This window comes from Chanos chanos, chromosome 6, assembly GCF_902362185.1.
Source record: "Chanos chanos chromosome 6, fChaCha1.1, whole genome shotgun sequence".
In the NCBI taxonomy this organism is placed as follows: Eukaryota; Metazoa; Chordata; class Actinopteri; order Gonorynchiformes; family Chanidae; genus Chanos; species Chanos chanos.
In genome coordinates this window covers 32,743,003-32,756,532 of record NC_044500.1, presented here as the reverse complement: position 1 = coordinate 32,756,532, position 13,530 = coordinate 32,743,003, and the positions used below count along the sequence as shown (strand labels likewise).

General features: G+C 43.0%; 1 protein-coding gene across 6 annotated transcripts in view; it reads right to left on the bottom strand.

The window, feature by feature from the left end:
- Positions 1 to 294: 294 nt before the first annotated feature.
- slmapa (sarcolemma associated protein a) overlaps positions 295 to 13,530 on the bottom strand; it is a 43,413-nt gene continuing 30,177 nt past the window's right edge. For 3 of the 6 annotated variants that reach the window (XM_030777241.1, XM_030777244.1, XM_030777246.1), the window contains 9 exons: positions 13,018 to 13,098; positions 12,615 to 12,674; positions 7,576 to 7,701; positions 7,312 to 7,386; positions 6,861 to 7,166; positions 5,901 to 6,018; positions 4,566 to 4,737; positions 4,269 to 4,403; positions 295 to 1,726 (listed from right to left, as the gene is read on the bottom strand). In XM_030777241.1, the coding sequence (XP_030633101.1) occupies positions 1,634 to 1,726; positions 4,269 to 4,403; positions 4,566 to 4,737; positions 5,901 to 6,018; positions 6,861 to 7,166; positions 7,312 to 7,386; positions 7,576 to 7,701; positions 12,615 to 12,674; positions 13,018 to 13,098 (1,166 nt within the window). In that variant the 3' untranslated portion in view covers positions 295 to 1,633. Of the gene's footprint in view, positions 1,727 to 2,634; positions 2,723 to 4,268; positions 4,404 to 4,565; positions 4,738 to 5,900; positions 6,019 to 6,860; positions 7,167 to 7,311; positions 7,387 to 7,575; positions 7,702 to 12,614; positions 12,675 to 13,017; positions 13,123 to 13,530 lie in introns of all 6 variants that reach the window. The other 3 variants (XM_030777243.1, XM_030777245.1, XM_030777240.1) reach the window with 2 other exon arrangements.

The following is a 13,530-nucleotide window of genomic DNA, read 5'->3' as shown; positions in this document are numbered from 1 at the left end:
TAGATTGCTCTTCTCTTACATTTATTATCTTAAAAGGAAGATTTTTCAAGTCTGGGAAAGATCTCCATGGCCTTTAGAAGGGAAGAGAGCTTTTATAAAAGTGAAAACATGACATTATGCCTTCACCATTAGTCAGATAACAAGGATTACATTTGCAGGGAGAGCTTTTTAAACCAGGTTTAGTGTTTAGTATTACTCTAGAGTGGTGAGTAAAGCCTCGGGGCAGATCTGTACAATAAAAGAAGGGAGGTGGGGGGAAAAAAAAGCATTGACACTGTGAAACAGGATGAATTATTCATTTTACTCCATAACCAAGAGTTTATTTACAGCGCAGCAGACAAAAGGTGAACCCAACACTACATAGATCATTGGTTATTTCTCTCTTTTTAATAAACACACATACACTGCTCAATTCGATTAGAGTCTCAAAGCAATACAATCATCTCAGTTTAACCATTTTCACTCCCATGTTACCCGCCACACTATGACACCTAGTGAACATTTCTGCGCCTCTGTAACGTGGGCTGTGACAATGCCCAACCAGCCATTTCTCATGTTTTGCAGTTTTTCTTTTCTTTTCTTTTTTTTTTTTACATCCAGGTTCATTTTTTAGTGGAAAGAACTCTGTGTTACAAATAAGGCAGCATTTTCCCAGAGCCTTGATGAGGTGGTACTGCAGAAAGAGTTTGTATACAGTAAGGGAACTGGAGCCCACTTTGTAGGCCACTTATTCTGTGACAGCCCAAAGTACAAACTGAAAGCACAAGTGCCCAGTTAGTTGGTTTAAATCCAATTAGGTGGACAGTGGGTCAATAAAAGCTACAATTATATTCAAGTCAATGCCTCATTCCCCATACATTGACCACAATCCTACATATAAGGGAATTTTAATTTTAAAATTACCTATGTGCTGTAGTGTCTTTGACAAGAATTGCTCATACACAATACAAAGAAAACATTGATAGAGTACAATGACATTACTGTGCTACAAGCATGTTGGTTTGACCACACAACTACAGCACAGAAGACTGTGTGTGATAGAGTGAGATTGCTTGAAAAACAAATGAAACGCCGCAGTAGGAGCATGAGTGGCACTTCAATGAGGACTAGATTTTGTGTGTGTGTGTGTGTTTGTGTGATTAAACAACACTAGTAGAATTTACAATAGGCACTTCATCCCCTTGTGCCCTATCATTAGGATAATTTATTTGGCTTTACATCTATTTGGAATACCACATTAACATCGAACATGGCAAACCACAAAAATGTGAACTAAAACTCGCCAACAGAAAACGTTTGGTACCCATCGGAGAAAAAAAAGCCTACTTTAGGCCACTTTAATGTCAAGATTCCCATCTAACTGACAAAAAATACCAATATAGTAATCAATCTATAGTAGAAGTTACAACTCTTATATCCCCTCTCTTTCTATAATATGTACAATTGCATTTTATACAGTTATCTTGGAAACCCTGGGGCTGTATTCTCAGAAGTGGAGGTATCTGATTCAACATAGACCTGTGTACAGGGCTAAAATGAAGTGAACTTGGAGAGTGGATCGTGTTGCGATCCAGGACAGAGGCTGAAGTAGGGACGAGAAGGTGGTGATAGGGGTGTATCGACAGTCTGGCTCTCAGGAGGTGCTCTTGGATAGGCCCGGGTAAAGCACCACCGCTGTCACGGCAACCATCACAGCGACCACTGGCATCCAGGGCATCCAGCCACTCTGAAATGTGGAAGTGCATAGAAAACAGACAACGCAGGTTAGCAAAGCCACCATGGCTTGACACACCAGCTCGCCACTGCTGGAGAACAGACAGAAGCAAAAAAGAGGAACAACAGAAAAAACATCCAAACAAAAAAAATGGAAAAAAAAAAAACTCAAGGCAAAAGAGAGAGAGAGAGAAAGGAGATGAAACAAGACTGAGGAGTCAGCGAAAAGGACAGAAAAAAGGATGAGACAGACACTTGAGATACTTGAGTGAAAAAGTAGACAAAAACATATAAGGAAATAAGGGGAGAGAAAGGGTGGATATAGTAGTACAGACAGAGAGAGAGAGAGAGAGAGATACAAACACACACATATATTGAGGGGGAGAGAAAGAAAAGGAGGGAGAGAGAGAGAGAGAAAGAGAGCAAAAGAAGTGCAAGAGTGCACACTTACACTGGGAGAACCAGTCACCTCAAAGGAGTTAAAAGACATAATAAAAATCAAACATGACATTCTTTCTTTGGACAGAAAAGACAGAATAAGTCATGTTTAATTTCAGAACCAGCAACAAAATGGAGTGGGGAGCAGTGTGATGATGATCAAAGGTAAAAATGAAAATGAAAAACAGAAAGCAAAAACAAAGAAAAAGGAAAAACCAAAATCCCGATGCAGAGATTTACTTATATATTAGTGTTCCAAGCAAGACAGATGAGTAAGTAATGTGTGATTAGTAAAGAGGCATGGTGTTGACGGAGAAAATGTTAGATTTCCCCCAGTGTTGCTAGGCGCCAAAAAAAGGCTTTTTTTTTGGGCAAAGCTTAATGCAGAGGTGATCAGTTTTTGCCATGCACTTTTTGTAAACAAGATGATACACAAGAGGAAACAAGAGACACAGACTTGGACTTAACAGGAGTACTGTGTACCTTTCTACCACAATTGGCCGAAGCACCAATACAGCAAAGCCAGGATAAGGCCGATGAAAATGGCTTGGACAGGCTGCAATATGGATGGCTAGAGGAGGGAAGGGATATTACAATAATCAATCTTTAAACTAGTCAACAGAAATTGGGTCTGAAAGGGGCGAACTGTATGGCTAATACAAATAAATACAAAAAAAAAAAAAAAAAAAACAGGAACAGGGACATAAAAAAAAAAAAAGGTTGTGGGGGACAAAGGGTAAATTAACACAAAACATACACAACACTGCCTGAGCCACAAAAACCCATCTCAACATCTAGAAGCAGAGGACATCAGAAACAAGGACGGTGGAGAGGGGAGGGAGTTAATAAGGCTCGAAATTAAACAGAAACAAACAAATAAATAATACCAAATCTGATTATCTAGATTTATCGCCGGCAACGTTTTAACACTGTTAGGATTCGTCGTAGTGAGTAAGGTGCTATCTGCAGCTGTTTGGATTACTCAGTGATTGGCTCTGTGTGACTCGAGTGCACAAACATCAATTAGCCGTGTAAGGAGAGTTCGTTTTGGAGTGAGACTCTGGTGCTGTGAGACAGCTGTAAGCAGTGCTCGCTGAATGAAACAAACGGTTGTTGAAAAAGGACATCGGGCCTGCAGTTAAAAGGAACACACTTCTTCCAGATGGCAAAACACTTCCCCATCATTCTACATGATTAAGGGAAGAGAGAGAGGAAAAAAAAAAAAGGCACAGATCATACTGGAGCGAGGAAGACGGAGAAAAATCAAAAGCTTGTGCTCCCTGGGAGATGCAGTTTATCCAGATCAGATGGCTGAAACACTCTCACTCCACATATTTGCTGAGAGACAAACAGCAGTCAGCAGAGACACAGTGTAAAACTATACAAGCCATTCGGCATTAGTGTCTGCGTTTCTCCACATATCTGCTAAAAATATTCCACCTCAGGTCTCAGGTGAGCCAGCGAGGCACTAAACAGCTTTCTCATGTCAGGGCAGAATCCTGCGGTATTTCCCTTTACCACGCAGAAAACTAAAAACAAAAAAAGAAAAAGTCTGTAGGATGTGTTGATATAGTGCTGACGACAGAGGCGAGTACCATCACCCAGACAGCTGGCAGTTCAGTGAAACTGTGTCTGACGGTCAGGCACGTTCACTTTGGCATCTGTATGATGCTGCAATACATTGAAATGAAGAGATTGGGCTGAATGAGGCCTGCAACTCTCCCATTACCCCACACTGCATTCAAATGAGACAAAGTGATTCAGAATCCCCTTCCTTTACGACCAATATCACACTGGACACCCAACATTTAACAGAAATGGTTAACACACAGGCTCAAAAAAGGACACCATTAGTGCTGCAACGCTTAAAGGAAAAAAAAAAAGGTTAAAGGTCAAACACAGTACCTGATCAGCAGTTTCATGAGGACATCAGCACCGACCCACTAGTAGTCTTTCTGAATACTCTAGTCGCCAGGAGAGGTCAACCTCATGGGCTTGCCATCAGTGAACACTTACCTTCCTTCATATGCATTGCCTCTCAGTCTTTAAACTGTCAGTCAGATCTACTGTAACTCGGGCCGGCTCAGACAGACATTACAGAGCAGAGCTACACTCACATTCTTGCCCTTCTCCTGCAGGAGCTTCAGGTTGGCCTTGCACTGCTCCAGCTCGTCATTGATTGAGCGTTTCTCCTGTTCGGTCCGCTCATACCTCTGTCTCAGGTCAGACAGCTGGCTCTGTGTTTCCTCATACTAGACACACACACAAAAACAAACAAAAAAAGGGAGTGAGGTGGGGGGAATTATTACATAGTTGCTTTGGCTGTACATCCCTCTAAATGCATCTTAATGCTTGTGGAGCCATCAAACTGAACCATTGTCATATGCAAAGGGAAGGAAACTGTGCAGGGGCACCTCTTTCTGCAGGCTCTTGGTGCGGGTGTCGGCCTGGGCGAGCTGGGTCCGGAGCTTGCTGGCGTCCTGTTGGTGCTGGTCCTGCATAGAACCCAGTTTATTCTCCAGGTCCCCCGCGGACTTTTCCAGGGCATTGAGACTGCAGCTCAACGTAGCGCTTTGCTCTCGAGAACTGCAGATAGACAACAAGTGTGCATGTCACACTCCCACTCAATCCTGACAAACCGGATACATTTTTCCCCTCATGGTGGAGGATTGGGGGGGGGGGGTGCGCGTGGGAGGATTAGCAGAGTCGCCCAGGTCAAACAAACAAGAATGTGACAGAGTTGCACAATGGAGCTCTGTGTGTGTGTCAGGAGTGACACAGAGTGACAGTGACAATGTACTGGTCATTACCTGAAGCCTAATGCTAAAGGCTTACAGGAAGAGTACAGTCTCAAACTAAAAGGGCTTTAAGAGATGATGGAACAATGAAAGAACTGTGGGAAGCTGTGCAAGAACAGCTGCTAAAACACACACTCACACACACACACACACCACAGTGTCTCACGTTTCATTAAGAGAGGAGAAAGAGGACAAAGGTTCCATTCAAAAAGCGTTTCCCGCACAAAACTGTCTACTGTCCAAAATCAGAGTAATTGAATAACTACTTAGAGTCATCTGGTTTCATGTAGAGTAGAGGTTACATGACTAATGAATCATCGTTACATTTTTGTGTCTGAGAAGGGTGAAGACAAAAGAATGTGTGTGTTTTGCTGCGACAGGCAGGGTAGCGCTGCAGCAGCAGTAGGCATTATTGCTGAATGATACTGCTGGGCCTTGGGGAATAGGGAGGCCAAGTCAGCAGATATTCCTACAGTGGAGAGTCAGGACTGTCAGCGGACCAAGGCTACATGTATTCTTCAGGCATTCACACAACGGACACCAGTGTCACAGAGACAGTGAAGCGCTCAGAGGAAGAAGTGACACACTAGTTTAAATGAATAAATGGACGGGATCTGTTGAGGCGAATGAGAGAGAACAGAGGTGACAAAATCTCATAAGCCACCACTAACCACCTCATTAACCACCAGCAGAACTTCTGAGAATTTATTCAACTTTTTCTGTCAAATTTAAATCAACCATGCAGTCTGGAAACTTTTGTGCAAGCTCAGCTGTACTATGAATAGCTACATCGTATGTCTATTCTTCAATCATTTATCCAGCTGGAACAACAGCACTGACTTTCTCTCTCTCTCAAATAAGGCAGATTGTGTAAGAGTACGGTTGTCACGTGAACAACCAGTTTGTCACTGTGTGATAAGACAGAAATCGTCTGCAGTTCTGAGGACCCACCTGTCCAGTTCCACTTCTAGCCTCTGGAGTTTCTCCAGTAGAGTGACTTTCTCAGAGCGCAAGGCTTCACACTCTCTATGCAGACTAGAACATTCTCTCTGAAGCTTCTCCAGCTCACCTGCACATACAAAACACACATTACACCATTAAAAAAAAAATGGTTTCCATTCAAAAAGATCATACAAAACTGTCCTACTACAGTGATTATTTCAAATGCTTTGGAGTGTTGTCTCAGTCCCTTTAGGGTAAGCATAGAGCAAACACTGTCGCCACGGGAGACAAACGGTTCAAGTTCTCCTTCAAATAAGTCAAGATATTCCACAACTGAGTAGTGAGAAGCCAATTGGAATGGTTGGGAAAAGCAGCAGGGCAGCTGAGTATGGAACACTTTCCATGACAAGAGGCAACATTAAAATTCAGCATGAGACGCAGACCCCACTGAGGAGGCGAAATTGATACCATGTGTCTGAACGCTGTCTGTGCATAAAGAAGTCTGCCTCGCACAACTAGACGAATGCCTTGGGAAACGAGGTTTAATATTATGTCCTTGATAGAAATTTATGTGTGTGTTGTGCTCCGGTGTTCAGGGGCCAGACGCCTTAATTCTCAGCCATAGCGCTCTGTCCTCTGTCAGAGCCCGAGTGAAAATAATCACCGTTTCCTGTTGACGACTCACATTAACGGTTCCCTCGTAGGGATCGTATGCTATTCCCCCTCAGCTGCTCCGCAACTTCCATATAAAACCATTCTGTACTTGTTTGAACTTGGGGGGAGGAAACCAAAACTTGTTTCCAACCAATTTTGACAGACATTTTATACTGATTTTAATTCAACTGCCACAGGGCTAGACCGTTTCCACAATTTCCTAAACAAATCACTGATTAAGGCATGTTAAGCAGACTCATGAAAGTGTGGGTAATTAGCAGCAGTCAGATCCTTGATTGGCCTGTCAGTCAGTACCTTGCAGCTGACTGGCTTTTTCCTGGTGCTGGCTCTGCTGCTGGAAACTGGCCTGCAGGGTGCCGATCTCCAACTCGTACTTGGCCGCGGCCTGCCTCCACTTCTCTAATTCGCTGGTAACTGCGCCCAGGTCTCCCTGAAGGGCGGCGATCTCGCGTTCCCGCTCGGCGGTGGCAGCCTCCATGGCGTGGCGAAGCACCAAAACTTCCTCCTGTGCACTGTACAGCTCCTCCCGCGTGCTGGTAATAGTGCTCTCCCTCTGTTCACGCAGGGCCTCCATGTCTGACTGAAGTTTGCTCAGCTGGGCTGGAGAGAAAAAGTGAGGAGAAAGGAGGTTACTTCCCCAGTACAGAAATACACTACAGCCGAAACTTTCCACCGTGACAGCGAAAACTCTAGCACACATACCTGCTATAACCGCATACAACATGAATCAATGTAGGCTACTCACTCTGCAGGAACTGAATTTGCTTAGCAGATTCCTCAGTCTGCTGCCTGTTAGTTCTTCTCTCCTCTTCAAGAAGAGCTGTGATGAAAGACAAAGGACCAAAGTTTTATCCATACCAGACTCTTCAAAGTTAGCTGGTGTAATTATCCCTTTCTACTCCAGTGCTATTTCAGTTTAATACTGCTGAAGCTCTACCGCGAATACTGACACTCCTAAAGGATCTCTCTCGAGTCAAATTTGCTCTGATAAATTTATTAAGTACAGTACCTTGTAGTTCCAGACATTTCTGCTTGCCGGTGTTGGCGAGTTCCTGGGCCTCCAGTAATTCTCTGTGAAGGTGGTTGATGACCTGCTCTGTGTCTCCTGGCTCCAGATTAGCCCTCTGTAGTTCATCTACACACCGACACCGACACACACACACACACAGAAAGAAAGAAGTGTGAGGTTCATCTGTTTTAGGGCACTTAAACCAAGATAGAGAACACACAGCAGCATCATACACGGGCCTCTACTGTACAACATGATGCCAGGAGACATGACAGAAGTCTACCATGAGAGAGAGGGGAGGAAAGGGCAAGAGAGACAAACAAGAAAGGCAGGTATAGACACTGTGTGTGTTTGTTTGTTCTTGCCCTCTCATCTGCTAAACTCCTGCTTAAGTGAAGCAGAACAAATTCCCTTTTCACCACTAAAAAAAAGAACCTCTCCAAAGACACAATCAAAACCCAGACAAAGCATGCTGTCATGTCTGAAAGAGAGCAATGAAGTGCGGTGTACAGTGACTAGTCAAAGCAAATAATCATCATTAGTCAACGCTCTGTTTAAACCTGAGAGGCCGCAAATGTAACCACATTTGAATAACTATACCATACAGGGAAGAAACATGGAAAGAGTCAGCGACTACAATGGTTCGAGCTAAGCTGCAAAGGAAATGGACCTCATTGTTCTCATGACAACCTCACTGATTCACGACGTCATAGGTCTTCTGAGGACAGGTCTGCTTAGTGTACACTGTGTCAATCTGTGAGAAACGAGCCAGTCTGCATGGGCACAGCAAAATTGCAGTTTGCAACAGGCAGCTAAGTATGGAAGCATTCAATAACTCAACACTTTTCCACAACAGAAAACAGAGGGGGGAGGAAATTAAACTAAGGCCTGGAACCGTGACGTAACCCCCAAGTTTTTGCCGAAAATTGGAACAGCATGCTTATTATGCACAGAGTATGGGGAACTTTTTCTCAAAATCAAACTGCTGACCTCAAACCAGTCCACAGAGTAACAACACAGCATAAGGACAATGTGATGATGAAATGCCGCTGGTCCCAGGCCAAGCTGGGTTAAGTGATCATTAAGGCAGTTCCAGAGGAAAGCCTTCAATTGAGCTGCTAAACCCTGTTCTTAACCCGATCATAAAGACTGTTTCTCTGTCCGTACGCTCATGACTTCTCCAAGTCGCCTCTAATGTGGTCTAGAAATGACAGGCTTTTGGGAAACCTACTCTGACTGAAATCCAATTTGTGTCACTTCTGTGTATGAACAAACAGATGTTAGTGCTTATGTCATGTACCAGTTTTAGTCCCAGAGTTTGTTCTGTATGTAGGAGAATAGCCAAACAGGGTGTTTACGGAGACTCAGCGATTCATATGATGATATGATGAATTAAGCAGTCCCTCTAATCCACTATACATAGTCTCTGATGTCAAGCCATGAGAGTAATGACAGGGAGAGAAGTGATCTCCAAATCACTAAGCACATCTCTCTTCTAACACAGTGACCTAATCATCCAAATCTCACACTCGCACATCAAGACATCACCTTGAGTGAGTAACCATCACCACTGGGGAGTAACCATTAAGGAGATACCCGGGTTGTACGGAAATTATGACAAATTATGCATAATTAGTGAAGAAAATTAATGGTGTGCAAATGGGGAAAAAAGAACCACTTTGATGTATTTAGTACGGATAACATCTGACCAATCAAATTTGGAACTACACAGGGGTGTATGATAGTATTTACTCAGAGAAGAGCTCCAAAACACCAGCTCAATGTCGCCACCTGGTGAAGGGATTTGTACTTGGCACTTGATGGCCTTAACTTTGAAGAGAGAAAAGCAAGTCCTGGTTCAAACAAAATCTTGATGCGACTGTCAGGGTTGAGAGAGATAAATTCACTCTGCAACACAAATTGTACAAGTGACATGCGCAAGGAAAGGTGCCACACTTGAGCTGAAAGCCACATATAATTTATAGAATGTACCGAAAAGAATGCCAAAGCACCCAGTTTTTAGCTGCTGCACTCTTAATAGAACATATTAGCTCAACAAAACCTGTAAAATGACGCAGTAAAACACAAAACGTAGGCGATATACTCCATTACTATGTCCACCTAATCTACTGGAGGCACGCAGAACAAAAATCACTAAACTCGTCTATTCAGGAGCCAACATCAAAAAGCTTAACCAAAAACCTACAACGAGCTTCCACCACGTGTGAGCAGAGGGCAAAGAATGTAACTTATAATCCATTACCTCTTGGGCATTAGGCTATTCAGCTGATTATGTTTAACTAATCATTTAAGACCCTGAAAAACAGCTTGGCTTTCTCCATAACGAGGACAGTGCTGGAGGAACACAGGACACTATCAGTCACAGACAATGAGATGAATAAATACAAAAAGACAAAAACACAGAAATCAGTTTGCCAAGCCATCTTTAGACTTCAGTGACAGGAAATTCGAAAAGGAACCTCTTCATAGTCCCTGATGTGTGTACATGGTAAAATGTGTAAAATTTCAATTAAAGACCAGCGAAATAAGACATTTAAATGACGAAGCGATTTATTTTCTGTTTTGTCAAGCAGTCTAGCTCAGACTTGACTCTGAATGGTCTGACTGGTGGTGGCCTGAGTGGATGACTGCGGGTCAATGGGTGGTAAGAAGCAACACGCCCCACTGATGATTTGGCTGCCACTCTGTCTGAATGGCACCCCATTCACCTTGCCAAGTTCACCAACGCACAATGGGGAGCTGAAAGGCCATTTCCTCCCTCGCCTTCGAGCAAATCAACTAAGCCCAGCAGTTCTCATCAAATGAAAGGACATGACTTCAATAAGCCAGCAACTCTCCAACAAACACCAGAGCTCACCTCAAGAACACTCCCCTCACAAAAGGTGAGAGAAGATGGCATGGACCCCATAAAAACTTCCCAAATAGGGTTTGTCTAATAGCCAATATTCTGCGCATTAAGATCTTTAAGTATCTGAAGGAAACTGTGATACCAAAGCTAATCAAATAAACATTCGCTAGCATGTTTCATTCATTTTCAAAATGAAAGCCTTGTGTTCTGTGTGCCCTAAAACATTGTTAATACTTCTAGCTCTACGCTTTGACAAACAAGCCTTTAATTCTGAATCTTCAGTGATTGCCCCTAAAAGTCATTAACCTAAATGGTATGAATGAATACTGGACATGCTTCAAGCATCCTTCTAACATACCATAAACACTACATTAATATCTATTTAAATATTGTATATATCAACAAAAGGTTCTAAAGGTCATTTAAAGATTACTTGCCAAAACATTCTTCTAATATCCTCTGACTGTCCAAAAAAAGAGAAGACACCCATCGCGCTACCATATTAAGCACATCTCCACAGTTAGAAAGTGACAGAAGTGATGACTAGCTTCTGAATCACACTAGAATTTAAATTTGGAGAAGTCAAGAGAGGTCACTTGACCAGGTCTTGCCCTGGCTACAGGGTCACATGTGGTGTGTCAGTGACCTATTCAGATCACATCAGCAGTTACTATTCAGCATGCTCTGTGGGTGTGTCACCCCTAAAGTTAAAACAGCAGCTAAGTTACGATGGTGTTGTTAAGGGGGGGGGGGGGGGGGGGGGGGTGGGGCTGACCTGGTTAAGTTATAGACACACTCTTTGTTGGGTGGAACAGTTGGCGACTGCCTCATTAGAGGTTATGCTGAGTCATTCAGTGACCAAAGCTCTACAGGACAGAGACAAAAGCACCCACCATCGACACATGCTAAAGGAATGAGGGGCTTTTTCAAGGGCAACAACTGGAGAGCGGCAAATGCATCAAGCCAGGCCTTAAAAAGTGCGTTGGTAATGCATGAGCAATGTCAGGCCTCTGTATTTGTCAGAAACGTCTGCCTCTATTGAAATGATTGCAAAGGAGCCAAGTGTCTGGTGATACTCTATTTTGGCAGGGCCGCGTTCTCCAACAGCACAAACGGGGGTGGACGGAGGCATTTTTGGAGACGGGGTGGCTGAGGGCAGCTTCCCCAGGCCAGCTGACAGGAGAAATGAAGTGGATAAACCTGAGAGGTTTAATGTTTCTAAACCCTCCACTGTCTATCTTGGCAACAACTCCGCGCAATGCCACCAACAAGAGATTAGCAACTGCTCACGCACAAGTCACACCTCATTGACAGTATTTTCCATTCATCACCATCCACTAATAGAACGAGCCGAACATTTTATAGACTAGTGGCGCATGAAAAGCCTTTGTGATTAATAGGCAAGTTTCATGGCAATTCTGAACCAAACCAAGCGGTATACCTACTAACCAGACTTTAATCCACGCACATACTACCTGTTTAAGTGGTATGATCTATTAAGTAGATCAAAATATAAATTGGACTAAAGAAAACAGGGGAACAGGAGATCAGACAAAAGCGCAGACTGGACAAAACCCTTTGTGGGTTCTCCATAAAACCTTAGTTGAAATAAACTTTATAATAAACTTTTTAAATTCAAAACAGCACGGGGAGCAAAAGCCAATGCTGTGAAACATGTTTTTTTATATTCTGAGTTCTCTTGCTTTTGATCAACAGGAGCCCGCATGTTTGGAGTATGTGATATTTTCCACTGCCAACCACCTCAAGGGATCCTGACTAATTGCTCCCTAATTGGTTTACATTCTGATAGTTCAACCGCCCTTTATTCCAGTAGAGCGTAAACTGGGACAACTGTTGGAGCCAGGGAGGGAACAGAAGAGCGAGCATTGGGGCACGCACACCTGTTAAAGTCTGAACACACTGAACACTGAAAAGCCTAACGCAAACACCTTTAAGCCCATGAGTTCAGCTTTAGTTCGCTCACGACCATATATAGTCTGATTCAGTAATGCCACACCCTATTATGTTTTACAACTACATTACGTGCCTCTCCGCTACTCATATACTGGCACAGCTACAGTCAAAAGAATAAGCTACAGTGAGAACCACTCCTGTGATTTACTAAGAGTTCACAAGTCTTACTGAACAGATGTAAACCAAGCAAAATTACCTTTCAGCAGAGCGACCCTGTTCTGGGGCTCATTCAGCTCCTGCTCGTCCATTTGTCCGTCTGCGATGAGAAATGTAAAAAAAAAAAAAAAAAAAAAAAAAAAATGGGGGGGGGGGGGGTTATAGATGATGTAGGATGTATAGACTAAGGTACATCAGCAGGTAAATATCTTTAGAGATATTCCTTAGTCTTCAGTTTTGACAAACATAGACCTGAACCTCTCAACACCAACTTCTTGAAAGTTCTTGATTTAATTAGAGCAAACAAGTAAAGCTGTCCAAAATTTAGGCATGATTACAAAGTACTTCATGAGTTGGTGCAACACAAGGAAAATTACTGCAAAATTAAACAGAGTTGACACAAACAGAAAAAAAGACACAGGAGAAAATATACTGAACAGTACCTGAGGTATCGTCACTGCTTTTGTCCTTACTGGGGCTCAGCGTGTCTGACATATCAGACTCCTTAGCATCCATTTGATTTTCTAAGAGGAGATCGGAAGACACCACTTATAAGAGGGAGGGGGGGTGTCACATTCAGCACAACAAGTTTAAATCAGTCAGCAATCATCAGAAAACATTTGAAATTTTTAGGTGACATTTCAAAAATAATATTTAAGCTTCACTGAATGTAACTTTCAGAAATCTAAAACTGAAAAGCAATTTCAAAAGAAGTGGCAGAATAAACTGAAGCTGCAAGTGGTTTTTCCCCCACTTGCTCCTAGTGGCTATTCACCACAAATGGTCATACATCCGACAGGGACTTTCAGTGGGGGATACAGTTGCATGCTAAAATAGCTAAAGCTTTTGTTTAGGGATCCGAGCTGTTCCCTGGCCATGTAGCACTGAAAACAGGTTGTTTAGGAATTGGACAATAGTGTGTGCTTTGGCAAGCAGGAGGGTGACAAAGCAGCTGG